Source organism: Amborella trichopoda, chromosome 11 (assembly GCF_054954075.1).
Source record: "Amborella trichopoda isolate Santa Cruz 75 chromosome 11, AtrichopodaSantaCruz75HAP2 v2.0, whole genome shotgun sequence".
Classification (NCBI taxonomy): domain Eukaryota; kingdom Viridiplantae; phylum Streptophyta; class Magnoliopsida; order Amborellales; family Amborellaceae; genus Amborella; species Amborella trichopoda.
The window spans coordinates 11,908,562-11,931,228 of NC_142346.1; the positions used below are offsets into that span (position 1 = coordinate 11,908,562).

The 22,667-nt window shown below is 33.9% G+C and overlaps 1 protein-coding gene across 3 annotated transcripts; it reads right to left on the minus strand.

The window, feature by feature from the left end:
- Positions 1–317: 317 nt before the first annotated feature.
- LOC18426967 (cationic amino acid transporter 7, chloroplastic) lies at positions 318–10,823 on the minus strand. 3 transcript variants are annotated; one of them, XR_016045062.1, is made up of 6 exons: positions 10,094–10,823; positions 9,052–9,274; positions 8,627–8,975; positions 6,745–6,908; positions 3,188–3,419; positions 318–1,209 (listed from the first exon to the last, which is right to left on the minus strand). XR_016045062.1 is itself a non-coding variant. In XM_006836026.3 (5 exons), exons 1-5 carry the CDS (start codon positions 10,470–10,472, stop codon positions 620–622), a joined length of 1,773 nt encoding a protein of 590 aa, XP_006836089.1. In that variant the 5' UTR covers positions 10,473–10,823; the 3' UTR covers positions 318–619. The 3 variants fall into 3 exon arrangements, 2 of the variants coding, with proteins under 2 accessions (XP_006836089.1, XP_088708716.1); XM_006836026.3 differs by lacking the exon at positions 6,745–6,908; XM_088852590.1 differs by lacking the exons at positions 318–1,209; positions 3,188–3,419 and having other exon boundaries at positions 6,575–6,908.
- Positions 10,824–22,667: the final 11,844 nt, after the last annotated feature.

Genomic DNA, 22,667 nt, shown 5'->3' on the forward strand with positions numbered 1-22,667 from the left:
TGCCCTAAAGCGTATTGGATCATCTCCAACTTTGAAACAAGGCTAATTAGTACTTAATTATTAAGTTCGAATACTATGTGGGGAATACCTGTAAAGTAACTCAAACTAGCCACTATTCAGCTTAGTTGGATTGTCCAACTAAATTGGAAAGTAGGTGGCTATTGCTCATGGCTACTGTTCATGTGCCATAACGCCGCTTATGAACTTTTTCCTAATTAATATTTTTGCAGCCGCTTGGTTCGAGTTTTGTAACCGAGCAGATCAAGTCCAAGACGTCTCATAACTCTTGCAAACTGTCCCATCACTCTTGCAAACTGTTAGACCAAAAACCTGGTTGATAAGATCCTTTGAACTTCGGTACACATCGGTGATTCTTCAAACAAAAATATAGGGACCTCCATTCCTGTCCCCAGTTTTTCTTCTTGGTATTACCTTAAACGCTTCACCTATACAAATATACCTCGCTGATTGTTAATCAAAGGGTTAAAACTAACCACTAATTTGTGATACTAAGACCCCCACCTTTCCCTTTACAACAATACAAATTATATGTCCCACCGCCCCCAACCTTTCTCCTACCACTACCAATTGCCGGAATTCCCCACCCATCCCCACATTTCTACACTTTAGAGTCACCCTGATTGGACGACTCCCTCTCTACATCCATCAGTTCGACCGCCCCTGCCTCTCGAGCCCGCACCTCCGCATGGTCATAACTAGCATGAACACTATACAAAACATAGAACATCAATGCCACCCCAGAGAAGACCCCGAACCTCAAATACGAGGCCCCATCGAGCGAAGCAAGCAAGAAGATGTTCAAAAACACAGAGACGGCAGGAATATAGGGCATGAGAGGCACCGCCCATAGGACAGGCCTTGGTGCCTGAGGGACAAGGTTGTGGAAAAGGATGAGGAGGGCAACAATTGTGACAGGACAGGCAGTAAGTGCAAGCAATCGGCAGATTACAGCTATGGGATTAGAGAGTGGAGGACTCTGGTGCCACAGAAGTGCGAAGAGGAGGGAGAGAATGGAGAGAGCAGCTAAGAAGGATAGGGTAGGTACGACCGAGCCCTTCTCATGTGCGTTGTAGCGGCGGTAAAGCACGGCATTGGCCACCATGTAGAACACAAAGAGGGTTCCAATGGAGATCAGGTTCACGAGCACACTGAGGTCGGTGAACATTGCAATTGCCGCCGTGCAGAGTCCTAGGGCACAGATAAATTAAGAACCGTCAAATACTGTTTAAAAAAAAATAACGTCAAATCAATGTTCAAACAATCAACTCGAATAAGGTAAAAGAGCCTTTTTAATGGGAATCTTAAAAAGGTCAATGATATCTTAATGTGATCGGAGAACAAGTATATGCTTGTACAACAAAAGTGTATGGTGTTTCCCAGGGATTGGAATTGGCCGAGACAGGCATTGTATGTTAAGCGACTCAGCTCGAGTGGGCAAGACTGAGTAACCCCAAGGTCTGTGTACACCTCGATGTACATAAAAAAAAAAAATCTAAAAAAAATCTGCAAAAATTGAAAAAAATTTCAATGCATGTGATTTTTTTGCCAAAATCCCTTTTCTTAGTAAATGAACCAGCATGTAAATTAGTTTCTTTTAAAACATTTTTTATGTACTTTTTTAAGCGTATTTTAACTTTGTAATATTATTTTTTGGTTTTATTTTACTTTTACTAGCTTTCTTTTATTTTTTCAAATTTTCTTTTTTTCTTATGTTATTTAGGGTATCTTGGCCCCGTATAGGGCTCGACTGAGTCCTGCAAACTTGGCTAACTAACATGCCTCGGCCAAAGGCTGAGTCCCTTAGCCGAGGCAGGTCTCGTAACATTGTACCAATGTCTAAAAAACAGATGGGGTGGCCAAAATAGGTTGAACTGGATCAGAAAACATGCAACAAATAATAATAATAATAATAATAATTTATAAAAAAAACTCAATTAGAATCGGACAATTCCAAGTCATCCGAGGACTAGATTGCCCACCCACCCATGACGGGTCAAATAAGAGAGTTTAAATTTGAGCCATTGTTTCTCAAGAGCCATGGTACATGCTCTATGCACATTCTCCCAATAGAACTATGCTTTCTGAACTGTAAATGGGGTTGGCATGCTCTTGACATGAGCATGGCGTTAAGATTAGAGAGTAGCGTATATTCCATGACAAATATAGAGAATAATTAAAAAAAGAGGGAGAGTTGTCAATGCTCACGCGCTAAAAGGGAATAAAGTGAACAGATTGGACATAAGTAGTTAGGCAAATGTGACGATCACAATGTTTCTCAATTTATGGAGTGTGAGGAGGGAAAGGAGTATTAATGTTCACGTGAAACTGGAGAATAAAACTGGCCCACAAAAGTAATTAATCGCGAGGGTCAAGTTGTTTTTGGATTTTTTTTGTTTTTTTTTTAAAGATTGGGATTCGTGATAAGATAACATGTGATAAAATTTTACACTGATTACCAACCTAATACAAAACACCTCATGTATCTAAGACAATTAGCGTTTGTACAGATGACCAAAATGGGGTAAATTGAGGTACTTAAAAACTCACATGTGAGGACCACAAGTATGGGAGATAAAAGAGATAGAAAAGAAGGGGAGGGATATAAGTGATAAAGGTCTGGATTTCCTCCATTGCTACTATATATAGTAAATGTGTGCGGATGGTAAGACAATAAATGACATAGGACTAGATGAAAAAAGAAAAAGATCTAAAAGTAGAAAACCAGGCGGAACTTGGTCAAGAAAACAAGGAAAAAACCTTATTTCACCAGCAATCCATATTAACTTCATTAGATTCCACGAATGTGCGTGTGTGAGAGAGATAGAGCAGCTTTGGGTTAGGGCTAGAGAAAGACCAAAGACTAATTTTAGGGCTGGCAGCGGGCCAAGCCAGCCCAAGCCTGGCCTAACCCTGACGGCCAAAGAGAGCAAGGCCGAGCTAGATAAAAATTAAATCAATGATAAAGAAAATAAAAAAGAGGGCCAGAATGGGCCGAACTGGTCTGAACTAGTCGTAGCCCTGGCCCGATACAACCCTCATGGCCTAATGGCCCGGCACTGGCCTGGCTCTCAAGCCACATTTTGTAGCCCAAGCCTTAGTTTATTAAGGTGAAAGTCATTATGTCCATTGCCACCCCTAACTAATTCGATAGAAGGAGAGAATTTACCTAGAAAAATGGATGCATTCACCGGTGTGGAGGTCCGAGGGTGGACCTTTGCAAAGCAGGTTGGGACAACAGCCGAGCGGCCTATGACACACATGTATCTCGCTTGGCCCAGCATGGCCACCATAAGAGAAGTCAATATGCCAAGGCTTGCTCCTCCACCAATCACATTCGATACCCATCCCCAACCCACCACTCTCTTAAAAGCACTTGAAAACGGGGAGTCTAGGTCAATCTGCAAAAGTTTGAAACTAAACCCAAATAAAAATCTATGAAAAAATTCTATGAAAAATAGAACACCAAACAAACAAAAGATACTCCAAACAAGCAAAAGATATATTCTTAAGATAAGCTTTTTTTCTTAGTTGTATGGAGGACACATGGCGAATCCTTTTGTAAAAGCATAGGGTTCATATAAACGAAGGATCATGCCCCATGTTCTGCCCTAGTATCCACATTTTATGCGTGTTGAGATTTCAAGCAACCAAACAAAATCAATTAAATATCTTAATCCAAACCATAATGTTTGAGGGCAGGTTTCTATGCTTCTTTTACAACATAAAAGATATATACTTCTCCCTAGCCAACCGTCTATTCTGAATGAACAGTTGAGATGGTCTCAATCGCAATGTCACATCTCTACACTATTTTAATGTTATTTTTGAAAAAATTATTATTTTAACACCAAATTTTGGGTATTCACACCTCTATTAAACTCGCACTTGTAAAAAAAAAATATTCCTAATAAAATAAAATCACTAAAATACCCCTGAAAGATTCAAGGGGTATTTTGGTCATTATATTTTATCAAAATTTCTTTTTAATATTTTTTTAGATACGCCCAATTGAGGAGATGGCACGTACGAAAATTTATACTCTAAGGCGTTAGATCTAGATCAAACCGTCAGTGGCTCACCTGATCTAAATTCGAGGGGGAAAGTACATATGTTTTATGTTGTAAGGGAAGTATACAAATATTTTCCTTAAAAATACAACAATAAGGGAAGTATACAAATATTTCCCTTAAAAATACAACAACCAGTCTTCATTACATGAGCCCCCCTCTATTTTGTGAAATATGTGGATTGTTGCCTTTCTTAAGCAACACCTTCTAATGTAGATGTCGTTTATTTGTTAGGGCACCAAGTAACCCAATATTTGAAGCGTCTAGAGGAAAGATATCATCCCAAAACTTTTGTCAAAAATGATAGCAAATACCTTCCAAAAATACCAATATTGTTGGCCTTTTGGGGGGTTTGTACGAGGAAACGTTTGCCAATCGGGGTTGAGGTCAAGGTCATGGTGGTAGCTCCACCTAAGCCTTCTTAATCTTATTCATGCATTCAAAAGCTACTAACTATTTATAAAAAGCCGGTAAGGTTCCTGTATTCTCCACTTATCTATACAAAAAAATAATAAAAACACATGTGATAAAGTTTCCTCTTTTATAAGAAAATCACTAACTATTTCTAAAAGAGTGTGGTTTTCATAAGGTTGCAACCTTAAACAATCCAATTAAGGCACACCTTCAAATTTTATCATAACATATAATTTTGATGTAAAATATTCTTAAGATTATCTCAGAATCTATTTTGATATCTAATTATAAAATTTTAAACTTCAAAAATGATTAAAATCAAGTAGATCTATAAACATTTGGAAATATTGAAAATGGATAATCTAAATAATATGTTGTAAGATGCATTATTTCTGAAACTCAAAATCTTTTTATTTTTCATAGTCATACATCTCAATGTCGTGATGATCAATCAGAGGATTTTTCAACATTAAAACAACCTTTTACGATGGATTTTTGAGATGCATCCGTAGTTCTAAATGTTAAGGTTGCAACCTAATATAAAAAAATGAAGGTAGAGGGACATGTATTACCCACTAATCTACCCCGAAAATAAATAATAATACATGTAATAGAGTTTTCCTCTTTTATAACAAATATATCCGCAAAGTTTCGTTTGGTTAATGAAAATACCACATTAAAAGGCATAAGAGGAGAAAAAGAAGAATAAGACAAGAATATCTTAACTAGTTTTAAGATTGCAAAAAATACCCTTACTCTTAGCACGCACAGTTTAGAAACGACGGAAACGGAACGGTTTTGAACGAAAGAGACCGATGAGTGAATGTTACGGCATACAAATAACGCCAAAAATGACCAAGATATTCTTATTGCTTAAAAGGACGGAAATCGTGAGAAGTTCAAATACATAACGGGAAAAATTAATGGAACTTCGAAGGGTGTGGTTTCTATAAGGTTGCAACTTTAAACAATCCAATTAAGGCGCATTTTCAAAATTTATCAAATATAATTTTGGTATAAATTTTTTTTAGATTATCTGATAATCTATTTTTATATCTAATTATAAAATTTTAGAATCCAAAAATGGTTAAAATCAAATAGATTTATAAATATATGAAAATCTTGAAATAGACGGTCTACATGATGTGTTGCAAGATGCACTATTTCTAAGAGTCAAAACTCTTTCTTTGATATTCATACATCTCAATGTCGAGATGATCAATTAGAAGATTTTTCAACATTAAAACAACATTTTCTGATGATTTTTGAGGTGCATATGTAATTCTACATTTTAAGGTTGCAACCTCATATAACCTTTAATGTTATATATTGAGACTTTTTATAAGTTTTATTTTTTTTTGGTAAGTCAATGTGCTTGTAAGAATGACCCCGACCTCCTTCAAGAGACTTTTTAAAAGTGACATAATAGGAGGGGGAAACTAAGAATTTTTTTCATAATATTGGAAAAAGCTACTGAAACAGTAAACAAGTAAATTTCATAATTTTATTTTTGTATTATTTTGGTCATTTTGTTACATAGTGGTCACAATTATATTTAATCATTAGATGTGAAATAAAACATATTGAAATGTGCCACAATATTTTCAAAAATTTATTTTGGGCTTTGTCTAGTCCCGACCACCTGAATTTTTTTAATAATAATTATGATCTCCTTACATCAAATCTTATAATATATGACTTGTACTTGTAAGCGCCCCATAGCTTTTATAAACCCCAACAAGGAAAAATTGCGACCCCCTTAAAATGACTTGTAGTAGTAAGTACCCTTCATAGACCCGAACTTAAAAGCAAAAAATTGTACAAGACATTAACCTTATATTGTAGAAGTAAAAGCGCACCTCAAAAATCCACTAAAAAAAGTTGTTCTTAATGCTTAAGAACCCTTAGATTGATTATTTCATCTCAAAGATATACAAATTTGAAAAAAAAAATATTTGTTCTCAAGTCTTAAAACTAATGCATCTTCAATCTTTTTAAGTATTTAGAGATATGTTCGATCTGTACCATTTAAAACTTTAAATTTTATAATTAAAGAGGAAGATAGATTATAAACATTTATAAGGGAGTTTTACTTTGATTTCTTAATATTGTCGCCCTATTCAAACCACACCCATTTTCAAACGTGAAACACCAACCATTGTATCACATTTTTGCCTAATCTAAACACCATTGTATCACCTTTTCCCCTGAGAACATTGTAATTTTCGCTTGAATTTTCTACCTTTTCATCTATTTTTCCTCTGTTTCTGTATTTTCCGGCAACCTAATCTCCAGGAATTCAACATTAAAGAGCAGGAATGGAACCTTCGAGCTCAGTTTCTTCAGCCCAAATGGTGGTTCGCCCTGGTACTTGGGTATCTTGTACGCCATGATCCCTATCCAAATCTACGTTTGGGTAGCCAACAGAGAAAACCCCATTAAAGATTTGACTTCTTGAAATGAATTTTACAGTGAAATGAATTTTACTGTGAGCCATAACTTGGTAAGCTGGGTAAGCCCCAAAGTGCTAGATGTGAAAATGAAGTATATATTCTATATCTCGTTAATATAGAAGGTGTAAATTGTAATCAGTAAATATGTTAAGGATAGTAATATAAAATGGGTAAATTGTAATCAATAAATATGGGAATGATAGTAAATAAGGGAAAGTGAATATAAAAGATATAAATTGTAATCAATAAATATGGGAAGGGTAGTAAATATGGGACCGTTAATATAGAAGGCATAAATTGTAATAAGTAAATATGGGAAAGGTAAGACCCAAATATGGAAAGGTTAATATAGAAAGTGTAAATTGTAATCCGTAAATATAAAAAAGGTAGTAAATATATATGGTAAGGATAGTAAATATGGGAAAGGTAAGAGATCCTTCCCATCTTTACTAATTACAAATTATACATTCTGTATCAACCGGATATCTAATGTATACAATCTACACTTTCTGTATTAACCGAATATATAATATATACTTTCCTTTCTTACCGAAAAGATCCACTAATCCTATTTTGTAATTGACCCTTCTAGAGCCGTATGTCTCAAAAGAAAACAAAGATATCAGTCGTTCCACAAATGGAAAAGAGATAAAAGGAAGCAAGAGAAAGAAACATTAGAGGAGAGAGACATATGGAAGAAACATTAGAGGAGAGAAACATATGGAGAGGGACAGAAAAACATATATACGGAGCGGAAGACAATAAATTGAATTGAGAAACATAGAGAGAGGGAAAGGCTAGAGAAGCAATTCTAGAGAGAGAGGGAGAGAGTCCATAAATTGAACAGGGAGAGAGAGAACCTTATTAGCCATTTAACAAGAAGGATTACAGAGAGAGAGAGTGCGTCCATGAATTAAATGGATAATGAAAAGAGAGTAGGTTGCAAACATTTAAGACCTTGGTTAGAGAGAGATCACACGAATTGCATGAAAACAGAGAGTAAAAACCATCCATCGAAGAGAGAAAAAAAGAGATATTATTTAATAGAGTGATTTACGTATGGATTTTAAAATTTTAGGTAAAATACAAAATGCTCTACTTATATGTGACAATTACGAAAAATATCGGACTATATGTATTTTTTTTTCCTTTTTTTCCAAAATTGCCTCTCGATCTACCTGAATTTTGATTTTTTTTAAAAAAGATTTAGTTTTTTTTTAAGTAGGGTCATGCCTTAAAGTTCGACGCACTGCCATAAAAAAACTAAAAATAAAAATAAAATTCAGGTTGATCGAGAGACGATTTTGAAAAAACATAAGAAAAAGACCGGTTGATCAACCTTCTTTGTAATTTTCCACATTTTATATTTTAGCTAAAATTTTAGGATCCACATCAAATATAGTTAAAAATAATCCAAAAACAAAAAAATATTGGTACTTAAGATTTTATTGAGGGTATGACCCTCAACCGTCAATAGATCATAATAACTAGGATTCGTATAGCCAACCAAAATGGTCCAAAAAAAGCTTTGATGAGATCATAATAACATATTAAGATTCGTACAAATGGTCCATAAAAAGCTTTGATGGTGATGGTGAGGATTCAATTCCATTTAGTGTCATCCATTTAACATGCTATGTTAAATATAGAGAGAGGAAAGAGAAATTTTACCGCATCATAGGGGACCAGCTTGGCCATAGCAGCAGCCATTAAAGTGTAGAGCACTGTAACAAGAACAACCGAACCAGACACACCGATTGGTATATCTTTAGCAGGGTCCTTCACCTCCTCTGCCATTGTAGAGACTGCATCATAACCTATGTAGCTGAAGTAAATAATGGCAGCTCCATTAAAGACTCCTGTTGCACCATAAGGGAAGAAACCCCCTTCTTTTGATGGATTTTGGGTGTGTGTAAAATTCTCAGACTCGCCTTTGCAAAACCCCAAAATTATGATAAACACTATAAATACTATGTGCACGCCTGTTATCGCCATGTTCAGAATCGAACTCTCTTTAGTACTGTAGAGAGGAGAATCATAATCAGTTTCACGGTTGTTTCAAATAGTAATTAGAAAGGAAGGTAATGGGTTCAAACCTGTAACAAATACAAAAGGTGAGGGCTAAGATAATGGCGACCGCTACAAAGTCAAGGGAGTTGTAATTTTCCGGAAAACTGTCGATTTTTATTCTCCATTTTTCAGTAGCAACAATGCCAAACGCTGAACCCAAATAAGAGGTTAAACTCCTTGCAACGGCGGCATTAGAGAACACATATTCCATTACTAAATTTGTACCAGTCATATAAGCAGCGAATTCCCCTGTTTGAGAGAGAGAGAGAGAGAGAAGTGATTTCAATATTGATAAATTCAAATTTGCAATGGGAAAAGGGAACAACTGATATTTAATTTCAGTGTCGATAAATTCAAATTTGCAATGTCAAAAGGAAACGACTGAAAACTCACCAACATTTGAAAGATAAAAAATCAAATCAAGAAACAAAAACAACGAACCAATATCCCAAAGGAACAATCTTCTGAAACAAATTTAATTTCCCTAAAAAAGAGAAAACTAGAGAAAAACTGTGAAAAATAAAAGAAAAAAGGATATAGAAAACATTATCCAAATAGTCGTACAAGATCAGGAACAGTCTTTTGACTCAAATCTAGAAGGAAAAAGGAATGAGACAAAAATGATGAACAGTTACAAGAAAACAATCAAAAAAGAAAAAAAAACAATTGGAATATTTTTCAATAAACTGAAAATCGATAAGACTGATACTCTGTCAATTGTCGTAGGGAAAAAGACTTAAAACCTGATTGCGAGAAAAAAAAAAAAAAACTACAGAGACAGTAACAGTAAAGAAAAGACGCCAAAAAGGCAGAAACCCAATCATAAGTTCATAACAGTGCTACGGACTAAAAGGAACCCCACCATTTAGATAATTTAACTACCTTACAACAGGCACAAATAGATAGATACCCTCCCTCTCTCTCTCTCTCTCTCTCTCGCTCTCTCTCTCTCTCTCTTGTAATCATTTTCCCTCTTTCTCTCAGTAAACTGAAAGCCATGACTCCTACAAATCTTGAGCACAAATAAAATGAAGAGAAGAAAGAGCAAAGATGAAGAGAGAAGATTACCGAAAGTGATCCTAAGATAGCTGAAAGCACCACCAGCAACAGGCATATCGACAGCGAACTCAGTATAACAAAGAGCAGAGAGAAGAGCGCATAGACCAGCAATGGCGTAGGACACCACTATTCCTGGTCCTGCATACAGCTTCATGGCGCTGCCTGTGGTCACAAAAACACCAGCACCCACCATACCACCTAGTCCTAAACCGACGAGGTCGAACCATCGAAGCCTCTTGGCCATTAATGAACCAGAGCGCACTTTAACCAGGCTTAGTTCTTCACTGGCTGAAGAGACAGACCACATTCGTTTATTTAACCTTTGGGGTGTTTCAGAAAGAGCTTTTATGTAAGAGTTGAGGCTAGAGAAAGAGCCATGGCTCGCCATCTCTCTCTCTGTATAGTTGCAGAGGAGTCGCACTCTGCAACCACAGGAAAGCTCTGGTAGCTCAAATAGATCAAAAACCCGATTGGGCTGATGGGGTTTGAGGATTTGTTGTTGGGTTTAGTAAAGGAGTTGTAATTTGGAGTCGGAGATAACAGACAGAGAGAAGTGGTTTATGCAAGTGAGGGTGATATAGAAGATGGTGAGAGATTGGTGTTCTCTGTTCTTGAAATGCAATTGCAAGGAGTCTTTTTAATGGCGACCTCTGCAACTAAGGGGGGAAAAGAGTGAATGAAAGAAAGAGTGATGGGTTTCTGCAACAATGGCAGATTGTGCATATAAAAAGACAGAGGCTTCGAATAATTAGTGATGGGTATCTATAAAGGTCGAGAGAGACTGCAGAGAAATGCACAAGTTGGTCTGTGAGAGAGAGAGATTACTCAGGGGCTTTTGATGACAAGGTGGCTTTAATGGCGTATTTTTCAGATGAGAGCGCGAAAGGGAGGAAGGACTTAGTGAGAATTGTAGAATATGTTTTGGGCTTTTACGGTAAAACATATTTAGAGGAAGAAGATAACGGCTGACTGGAAAGAGAGACAACGGACCCTGACAAATGCTAACTAATAATCGTAGAGTGGCAGGAAAACCGCCACTAGGCTTAGAAGGCCCTATAAATTTGGCAGCCGGTTGCCGTCTGCCTTTAAGGAAAAAGATGACGACAAACATGACCAAAACACCCTTTTGTTTTTTGGGAAAGATGACCAAACCACGCCGGGCCTCTTTCGTAATTATCCCAAACGCCTCTCTCATGTTTTTTTTATGGAAAAAGTTTATATAAGGATGCAACGGTATAATGTAGAACTAGGGATGCACCTCAAAAATCCATCAAAGGTAGTTTTAATGTAGAAAAACCCTTTGATTGATTATCTCGACATCGAGATGTATGACCATGAAAAATGAAAAAAATTTTAAATTTTAAAAATAATGTATTTTACAACATATTATCGACACTGTCTATTTTCAAGATTTTTATATGTTTATAGATCTATTTAATTTTAACTATTTTTTAAATTTAACTTTTTATAATTAGATATAAAAATAGATTTTGAGATAATGCTAAAAACATTTTACATCAAAATTATACACCAAGATAAAATTTGAAGGCGCACTTTATCTCTACACCTAGGGATACATCTGTCTGCAACTGCATCTCTTTTTTATTAGTATTTATTTCACAAAAGGGTCAGCGGACAATTTGAAGGCATTTTGAAAGCCCAATAGGCTAATTTTGGGGAGTTTTTAATTTCTTATTTCCCAAAATAGGTTTTTGGGCTAAGTCCGATTAATTTGTTGTCACTATCTCCATAAATGCAACTTAGTGAATAATTTGTTTGAGAGAAAATTAAGTGTATGCAATTTAGAGAAGGACGCGGCTAGCATGCAAATAAGCTTGCGCATTAATGCGGGTTTGGCAGTAAATATATTTTTTAAATAAATAAATAATATATATATATATAATTTGATCTTAATTTTTAGAAAATATGTAATCTTTAATGTAAAAAATATATATATAAATTTTGAAAACTAAAAATAGTAATTATATTAAAAAAACATTTGAACTGTAGATAGACCACCTATTTGCATCCATCTTTAAGATGGATGCTTTATACCTCTTAACTGCATATTATACAAATATGGTCCTGCATGTATGAAACAATTGTTCTTAAAAAAAAAAAGAAGTCATTTTAGTGGACAATTTGAAGCGCTTTTGAAATTCAATTAAACTAATTTTGGGGTTTTCAAATTTCTAATATCCCAAAATAGGTTTCTTGGCTTAAATTTTCTAGAAACATTTTCTATCTAAAATTGAGAACTTGAGATAAATACCTATAATTTGTTGTCACCATCTCCATAACTACAATTAGTCAATTGATTTTTTGATAGAAAATTTAAATTTGTAGTGTATGAAATTTAGAGAAAGATGTGATTCGCATATTGACAAGCTTGCATAGGTAGAAATGCAGGCTTGGTAATAAATATATTTTTTAAATATAATTTGATCTTAATTTAAAGAATTTATAATCTTTAATATAAAGAAAAAATATATAAATTTTAAAAATTAAAAATAATAAATATATTAAAAAAACATTTGAACCATTAATTATAATTATTTTTAAATAGACCACCTATTTGCATCCATCATTAATATAGATACTTTATACCTCATGACTGCAGTACAAATGCGATCCAGCCCCATGAACTGTTTCGAACAAAACTGTTTCTAACAAAAGGTCATTTTAGTGGGACAATTTGAAGCCCTTTGGAAGTCCAATAGGCTAATTTTGGGGGGTTTCTAATTTCTAATTTCCCAAAATAGGTTTTTGGGCTTAAAATTTGTTGAAGCCTTCTCTATCTAAAATAGAGAACTTGAGATACGTACGAATTTTTTTTAAAAAAAATTAAGATAAGTACGAATAATTTGTTCTCCCTATCTCCATAAATGAAATTAGTCAATGGATTTTTGTGAGAGAAATTTTAAATTTGTGGTGTACTCATTTTAGAGAGAGAGAGATAGAGTGGATTTTTTAGAGAGAATTAAAGTTTGTATGAATATTGGCAAAATGTCATCCAATTTAATAAAATAATAATAATTTAAGAAATTTAGAATATTGGCAAGAAAAAGGAAACACGTGGTATGCATGAATTGCATGAAAAGATTATTAGATTAACATAACAGCTTAATCACGCGTGAATGGATGAAAAAAAAAACCAACTGAAGATAGAAAGAGTGTAAAATGGCAAAAGCAAAAGTAAAGAGCACCATGAAATGGAAAACATCAAGAAAATGAAAGCTAAAACATTATTAAATGAAAATAAAGTGTTAAAAGACAAAACTTACTGTGTCTCCAATTCATAACGCATGAAAAACCAGTAAAAAGAAGGCTAAGTGCACAAAGGACAACATTGTGCTGCCTCGGCTAATACCTCACATAAAACAAAACGGAGAGAACCAACTTTCACGATTCTATTTTCTTTGGATTTGAAATAAAGGAGACGGTCAATGTATTCCCATGGGAATATATTGTCCATTTACTCCTTCATAAAAACCTCTATAATTGACCTTAGGACCCAAACAACCTCTTTCAAGCTATTAGATATAAACTAATATCGATAAAAAACTTTTCCTAATTGTACTTTCTACGCACTTAAAATAAATAATGTCTCATGATTGAAAAGACACCGAGATTTAAGTATTATGAAACCCAACATTCAAATTTATTAATTTGAAAATAATCATCCAGTAAGTGGTTCCTAAGATTTCATGGTAAAAAGGAACCTCCTAAGTAGGTATTTTGATTGCGGGAATAGATGTACAATACACTCCTGCGGAGCATATCCACGCACTCCAAATATAATCTTTATCTTTTAATGGTGACACATGAGAACAAAGTAAATAATTTTTGGGATAAGTTTATATAGAACCGAGGTTTTAAACAATCAAATTAGAGCCTATCTCAAAAAATTTAATTAGAAGAGATTGTTTTGATGCTCAAATTGATCATCTCGATATCAAGATGCATAGGTATGAGATAAAAAAATAGATTTCAAGTTTTGAAAAAAGACATTTTGTAACACATTTTTGGACCGTCAATTTTCAAGATTTTCAAGTTTTGATATATCTATCTATCGACACTATTTTGTAAGCCTTAAACTTTATAAATAAAGATAAAAATATAATTTAAAGCTATGACAAAGATTTTCAGTATCAAAACCATAATTTTTAATACTATTTGAAAGTAGGTTCTAATTTGATTGTTTAGAGCCTAAACCCTATACAAACCGTACCCTTAATTTTTTACATTTAAATTTTTATGCATTCAAAAGTGTAAATGTGACAGCTGGGATCCAAATTTACGCAAGTACAGAGAGATTCTACCGAATCTACTCTCCACTCCCAAAATACCCCAAGGGCTCTCCGGTCATTAGGTGAAAAGCTTTGGGTAAACGAGTTACCCCTATTATCAACGAACCGGTGTTACCCTCGTAATTACCTCCAATACAACGAGGTTATTGAATCATTTTCCCTTCAATCTCTGAATCGCCGGTTACAGTTGGCCACGTGTACGTCTTGATGACGTGTCCCCTTCGCACACGTATTTCACCAGACATCGACACGTGTCGCACCCGACTGATAAACCTTTAGGATAAGCACGTAGACGGACATGGAGCCGCAATTTCTGTTGGCGTGTCTCCCGCCAGACCTTTGGATTCCGGTACAGACCCTTCATTTGCTTAAAGTAATTTAAATTTAAATTGCAAGAACAAGGACCCCTTTCTATTCGAAAGGAAAAGTTTTTATAAGGTTGCAACTTTAAAATATATAACTAGGGATGCACCTCAAAAATCCATCCAAAAGATTTTAATATTGAAAAAATATTTTAATTAATCATCTTGACGTCGAGATATATGATTATGAAAACAAAAAGATTTTGAGTCCCAAGAAATAATGCATCTTACAACACATTATCTAGACCGTCCATTTTCGAGATTTTCATATGTTTATTGATCTACTTGATTTTAAAATTTTATAATTAAATATAAGAATAGATTTTAAGATAATCTTAAGAATATTTTCACATCAAAATTATATGCTATGATAAAATTTAGAGGTTCGCCTTAAATAGATTGTTTAAGGTTGCAACCTTATGGAAACCACACCCTTATAGGCTCTAAACATTCAAATTAGAGTCTACTTTCAAATAGTAATGAGGAAATATGGTTTCAATGTAGGAAATCTTTTTGATAGCCTTAAAATATATTTTCAACTTTATTTATAAAGTTTAAAGCTTCAAAAATGATGTAGATTAAGAGAACTATGAAAACTTGAAAATCTTGAAATTTTACGGTCCAAAAGTGCGTTACAAAATACACTATTTTCAAAACTTGAAATCTATTTTTTTATCATGTCCATGCATCTTGATATCGAGATGATGAATTTGAGGATACTTGGGCATCAAAACAATATCTTCTAGTGAAATTTTTGAAGTAGGCTCGAATTTAATTGTTTAGAGCCTCGATTCTATATAAACTTTCCCATAATTAAGTTGCGGTTTATACCATGACAATGTAGCTTAGGGTTTTAACACATGTTGCATTAGGTTTCCAAATCCAAGTAAACCTAATTATACAGGGCCTCTAGGGCACGTGCAAACGAGACAAAATAGTTTAGTCAATGTATCGAGGAAAAGTATATAAAAAAATCATTTAACTTTCGTTTTGTTCATGGAGCTCATAGGGCTCATAATTTATTTTTGTCCTTGAATTTCAAAATGTGCAGCAATAAGAGTGTCTTTGTGCATGTTGATCGCGACTTCAACTCAAATGCAGATCGCTATGCAAAACTTGTGAGTTCCACTTAAGGAATGTGCAGCAATAAGAGTGTTTTGTGCAAGTTGATCGCGACTTCAACTCAAATGCAGATCGCTATGCAAAACTTGTGAGTTCCACTTAAGGAAGTCTCTCACCTTTTTTTATTGGTTTGTTTTGGCTTCTTTCTTCTTTTGTTTCAACTTGTGTAATCTTTCTCACCGCATAATTCCTATTTTAAAAAAAACTTATTTTTACTATTTTTTGGATTATTAATACAGACAAAGCCACACACCATCCAAATCGTCAATCCAGCAACCGGATACAGATTTGTGGGTGAATGATCCATGCCACTAATGTGGGTTTTAAAATATTAATCTAGTCATAACACAATTGGAATCTAATATTTCAAGATCTATTGTACTTTCATGTAGTTTTGGGGTTTTATCTCTTATCGAAATATATGTTTTTGTTTTTTCTTAAAAAAATATATTTACTTTTGGCACAAGATAGTCATAACTCATCTTAATTATTGGATGTTAAATTCGATAGTTGCATTTATTCCAATGACCAAGCTCAAACTTCAAAGTAAATTTTCTCGAACTTTATGACATACTAGAGCTATCAGCCTGTGGAGGTTTGCAAAGTGTTATAATTGTCTTGAATTCTTAAATCACTAATTTCAAGGGATTGGTTTTCTTTTAATTTGGGTATCTTATTTTTAGATAGTTCATAATATATAAGAAGATTATCCTTTGGGTTAATCCTAGTTGGATTAGGACTGATATGAGAGTGCACATAGTTGATTTTGATAAAGTCAAGATTCTTTAAAGTTAGAAAAAGTAGGGAGTATCACCTCTTTGAGGTTTATTTTTTTATATAATAGGTTATTTAGATAGAGAAAGATCGAGAAAAATATAGGGAAACTTTTGAGGTTTTGTAGAGAGAGAAAAGTGTAGAGAAAGAGGCATTGTAGGAGATTAGGTTTCTTTTTTAGTTCTCTCAGGTATAAGTCTCATGTAATTTTTTTTCTCTTTGATTTAGTGGAAAACATTGATCTTTTTTTCCTGTAGATGTAGTCACATCTATGACGAACCACATAAATCCCGATGTTCGTTTCTATTATTTATTTCCTGTTTTATTTTTTTTAATTGTTGCTTTTTTTTTGTCGCTTCTTTTTTTTCGTACTTTATTTGTCAAAAATCAATATATTGGGTTTAGAGTTTTCACGCACAACAAGTGGTATCAAAGCTTGGTTTGGGGTTGTCAGTATATCGGTAAAGGTTTCGAATGCAAAGTTTAAAATGGAGAAATTTGATAGCAAAAATAATTTTGGAATTTGGCAAATCAATGTTCGAGATTTACTAGTGCAACAAGTCCTACATAAAGCTCTGAAAGGAACGTCAAATAGATCGGAATCCATGTCTGATGAGGATTGGGAAGACTTAGATCTGAGGGCTACAAACACTATTTGAATGTGCTTATCGAGTGAAGTGCTATTTAATATCGTCAATGAGGATTCAACATCAAGTCTTTGGTTGAAGCTTGAGAGTTTATATATGACAAAGTCTCTCACAAATCGATTATTTTTAAAGCAAAAATTGTACACCATACAGATGAATGAAAGTACAGATATCCATGAACACCTGAATTATTTTAATAAAGTTATTTGTGAATTATTAAATGTTGGTGTTAAAATGGGTGATGATGATAAGGCTATAATTTTATTGTCCTCCTCGCTCATTTATATGAGCATCTAGTCACAACGTTGTTTATGAAAATGATAGCATAGAGATGGAGGATGTGACTTCGACTCTTCTCTCTAATGATTTGAGGAAGAGAAGCATATAGCTTAGCCACATGCAGATGGTTTATTGGCTAAAGGGAGATCTGACGAGAGAAGTGAAAAGAGACAGGAAAGTCAGGGCAGATCCAAATCCAAATCTAAATCAGGAAAAGGTATTCATTGTAATTACGACAAGAAAAATATGCACATTAAGACAAATTGTTGAAAACTCAAAGAAAAAGAAAGACGAACATTTGAACCAGCCAATATAGTTGATAGAAACTCGATAAGTAGAATAGATAATGTATTGTCAATCTCAACAAATTGTGAAAACTTTAAATATGGGCCCTCATTGGGATTGGTTCACCACATACTAGAACATCGATGATGGATCAGTTTTGATGGGGAATCATGCAGCTTGCAAAACCATTGGTTTTGGGACAATTACTATCAAGATATATGATGGAGTTATGAGAACCCTGACTGATGTTAGACATGTTCTAGATCTGAAAAAGAATCTTATCTCTTTGGGTTCCCTTAGACTATAATGGTTGCAAATATGTTGGAGAAAGTGGAGTTTTAAAAGTTCTTATGGGTGCTCTAGTTATGATGAAAGGCAAGAAGATCAGACCGAATTTATATATGTTGCTTGAGAATACTATACAAATAGAGAAACAATTTTTGTATCTAATGATTGTGATTTTGACTTGACTCAGTTGTGGCATATGCATTTAGGCCACATAGGTGAGAGAGCTTTGGCAGAACTTAACAAATACTAATTGATCAATGGTGTGAAGAAGTGCAAGTTGGACTTCTGTGAGCATTGTGTCTATGGTAAGCAGTGTAGGGTGTAGTTTCGCACGTCAGAACATACCACAAAAGACATTTTTTATTATATTCATTCAGATGTATGGGGCCTTGCATCAGTTGTCTCAAAAGGTGGATCTCTATACTTTGTTTCCTTCATAGATGATTTCTTAAAGAAGGTGTGGATTTACACACTAAAGAAAAAGACCGATGTATTTAACACATTCAAGTATTAGAAAGCTATGGTCGAAAGACAGACTGAAAAGAAAGTCAAGTACTTGAGGACTGATAATGGTGGAGAGTACACTTCAGTGGAGCTTATAATTTTTGCAAGAACGAAAGAATTGCTCATCACTTCACCACTTCGAATACGCGGCAACATAATGGAGTTGTTGAATGTATAAACATGACACTTCTAACGAAGGTCCGCAACATGTTGAGTAATGTTGGTTTGTCAATAGGACTTTTGGGCAGAGGCCGTCACTATGGCGTGTTACCTCGTAAATAGGTCACATCTACAACAATAGACTACAAAACACTACAAGAAGTATGGTCCGATAAACCTATTGCTTATTCTCATTTAAAACATATTTTCCTTAGTTATGTGGATGGGCTTAAGGGCTATAAAATGTGGTTATTGTCAGTTGTGATATTATGCTTAATGAGTCTGCCACTCAGAAAGATGAAGAAAAAGAAAATCGCAGCAATAATGATGCAGTTGAGGTGGAGTTGATAATTCCAGAAAATACTTCAAAATATGTGTTAGAAATTCCCTATGAAAGAATGGAGGAAGATGTTGCCCATGAAGAAGTCTTTGAGCCAACTCCACTTGAGGAAGAGCCACAGCTTGGAAAGGGTAAGAGAATTAAAAAGCGAGTTGTGTGGTACGGTTTTGAGGACATAGTAGCTCATACATTGGTTATCACAGGCCAAGAGCCATCTACTTTTAAGGAAGATATACAAGATAGTAATAGTAGCAGGTGAAGTGATGCCATTGATGAAGAAATTGAATCTCTTCAGAAGAATCATACTTGGGATCTCGTGAACTTATCTAAAGGCAAGAGAGTCATTGGATGTAAGTGAGTTTATAAGAAGAAAGATGTGTCACTTAAGTGAGTTTATAAGAAGAAAGATGTGTCACCTACGATTGGTGGTGATTAATATAAAGAACGTTTGGTTGCAAAAGGATATGTACATAAAGAAGGTGTTGATTATAATGAGATTTTTTCTTCAGTTGTGAAATACACTTCTATTTAGGTATTACTGGCCATGGTTGCATTGTTTGATTTGGAGTTAGAGCAGTTTGATGTCAAGACTGCATTCCTTCATGGAGAGTTAAAAGAACTGATTTATATGATCCAGCTACAAGGGTTTGTTATTAAAGGTAAGGAGGACCATGTTTACAAGCTGAAGAAGTCATTATACGACCTAAAGCAGTCTCCTAGGCAGTAGTATAAGCGCTTTGATACATTCATGATTGGACACGGCTATGTCAGAAGTAAGTATGACAATTGTGTTTATTTTAATAGATTTATTGATGGTTCGTTCATCTATTTATTGCTCTATGCGGATTATATGCTTATTGATGCAAACAATTCTTCAGAAATTAGTAAATTGAAGACTCAGGTTGCTAGAAAATTTGAGATGAAAGATTTAGGTTTACGAAGAAAATTTTGGGTATGGAGATTTGTAGAGATCGAAAGTTGGGTTAATTGCGTCTATCTTAAAAAGAGTATATTGAGAAGGTCCTCGCTAGATTCGGGATAAAAAATTTAAAGCTCGTGGGTACTCCTCTTGCTGCGCATTTCAGATTATCAACAACATTATTTCCAAGTTCCGATGCTGAAAGAAAATACATAGCTCATGTTCCTTATGCGAGTACAGTTGGAAGCCTCATGCATGCAATAGTTTGCATTAGTTCAGATGTTTCTCAAGCCGTTACTGTTGTTAGCAATTATGTGGCTAATCTAGAAAAGGAGCATTGACATGCGGTAAAATAAATTATGCATTACCTAAGGGGGGTACGTCAGACATGGGTTTGGTGTTTGACAGAGATAACAAGTTTGGTGACAAGATTATTGGTTATGTTGATTCTGACTTTGCAAGTGATATGGACTGTAGGAGATCTACTACAGGTTATGTATTTATATTTGCAGGAGCTCCAATCAGTTGGAGGTTGATGCTACAAACTGTGGTTGCCTTGTCTACGATAGAAGCATAATACATTACAGTTACTGAGGCAGTGAAAGAAGCAATATGGCTTAGAGGGCTCGTAAGTGATTTGGACATGTGATAAGATGAGACTATTAATTATTGCGATAGTCAAAGTGCAATAATTTGGCAAAAAATTAGGTATATAATGCAATGGCGAAACATATTAATGTTAGGTACCATTTTATCCTTGAGATAATAGCCAAATGAGATATCTTGTTACCAAATATTGATACTAAGAAGACTACTGCAAAAATGTTGACAAAGTCGGGTTCATTACAAAAGTTCAAGTAATGCTTAGATTTGACTAATGTGTTGCCAAAGTAAGCACCTATGGGGGTGCGTGTAGAGAAGACAGTCGATAAGAGTCTCTTTTGGAATTTAAGTCAAGGTAGAGATTTGTTGATAATTGTCTTGAATTCTTAATTTTAATGGATTGGTTTCCTTTTAATTTGGGCCTCCTATTTTTAGATAGTTCCTATTATAAAGGATGATTATCCTTTGAGTTAGTCTTAGTTGGATTATGATAGGCATAAAAATCCACCTAGTTGATTTGAATAAATTCAATATTCCATAAAGTTGGGAAAATTAGGGACTCTCATGTAACACTTCTTTGGGGTTTGCTTTTTTTATATAATAGGTTATTTAGAGAGAGAAAGATCCAAAAAAAATAGAGGACTTTTAGGGGTTTTGTAAAGAGAGAAAAGTGTAGAGAAAAAGGCCTTGTGGTAGATTGAGTTCCTTCTCTAATTCTCTTAGGTATGATTCTCTTGTAATTATTCTCTTTTTGATTTAGTGAAAAATATCGATCGTCTTTATCCGCAGATGTAGTCACATATATGATGAACTATGTAAATCTTGGTGTTTTTTTTTTCTATTATTTAATTCATATTTTTTTTTCTTGCTTGTTGCATGTTTTTGTCGATTCTTTTTTTTCGTACTTTATTTGCCAAAAATCAACCCATTGAGTTTAGAGTTTCTGCATATAACACAAAATCCATTATTGGCCATGCAAAAAGCTATTAATACATTTTTTATATAACATGACAGAAGTCACTCGATTTTGTTTAATAATCACCTAATAGTCTTGCAAATTGGCTAATAGTGCTAATTAATGTATAAATTGACCTATTTATAAATTAAGTCGGTTGATTAGTGCACTATAAGGAGTCGTTTGGATCCATGAAAATAGATTACTTGGAAAATCTATTTCTATTGAAATATAATTCTAGAAAAGTATTTCCTAGAAAATAGGTTTCAATTGTTTGGATTCTACGTGGATGCATAACATATTCATGTGTTTTTTTGGTTAATTTTTTTTATTATATTATTCATTATAATGTGTTTTTTTATTAAATTTGAGATAGTTTATCTCTCTAAATATTTGAGATAATTTCTCTCAAAAAAAATTTCAAGTAGTTTCTCTCTCTAAAATTTTGATATAGTTTCTCTCTCTAAAATTTGATATAGTTTATCTCTTTAAAATTCTAAGATATTTTCTCTCCCTAAAACTTAAAATTTGAGATAGTTTCTCTATAAAATTTTTAAGATAATTTTTCTCGCTAAAAATATTTAAGTACTTTCTCTCTATAAAACTTAAAATTTGAAATAGTTTATCTTTAAAAATTGTAAGTACTTTCTCTTTCTAAAATTTGATATAGTTTGTTTCTCTAACATTTTAAGATACTTTTATTTGTAAAACTTAAAATATGACATAGTTTATCTCTCTAAAATTTTTGAGATAAGTTCTTTCTCTCTCTAAAACTAAAAATTTGAGATTTCTTTTCTATAAAATTTTTGAGACAGTTTCTTTGTCTAAAATGTTTTTAGATGTTTCTCTCTCTAAAATTTGATAGACTTTCTTTGTCTAGAATTTTAAGATATTTTTTCTCTAAAGCTTAGTTTGAAATAGCTTCTCTATAAAAACTGAGATATTTTCTCTCTAAAAAATTTCGATAGTTTTTTTCTCTAAAATTAGAAATGATTTCTCTTTCTAAAATTTAACGATACTTTCTCTCTCTAATACG

Coding starts and splice junctions, on each gene's coding strand:
- LOC18426967 (XM_006836026.3), bottom strand. CDS start 10,472: ATGGCGAGCCATGGCTCTTTCTCTAGCCTCAACTCTTACATAAAAGCT. Junction 9,275..10,093: donor CTATCTTAGGATCACTTTCG/GTAATCTTCTCT, acceptor TCTCTCAAACAG/GGGAATTCGCTGCTTATATG. Junction 3,420..8,626: donor AGCTGGTCCCCTATGATGCG/GTAAAATTTCTC, acceptor AAACTTTTGCAG/ATTGACCTAGACTCCCCGTT.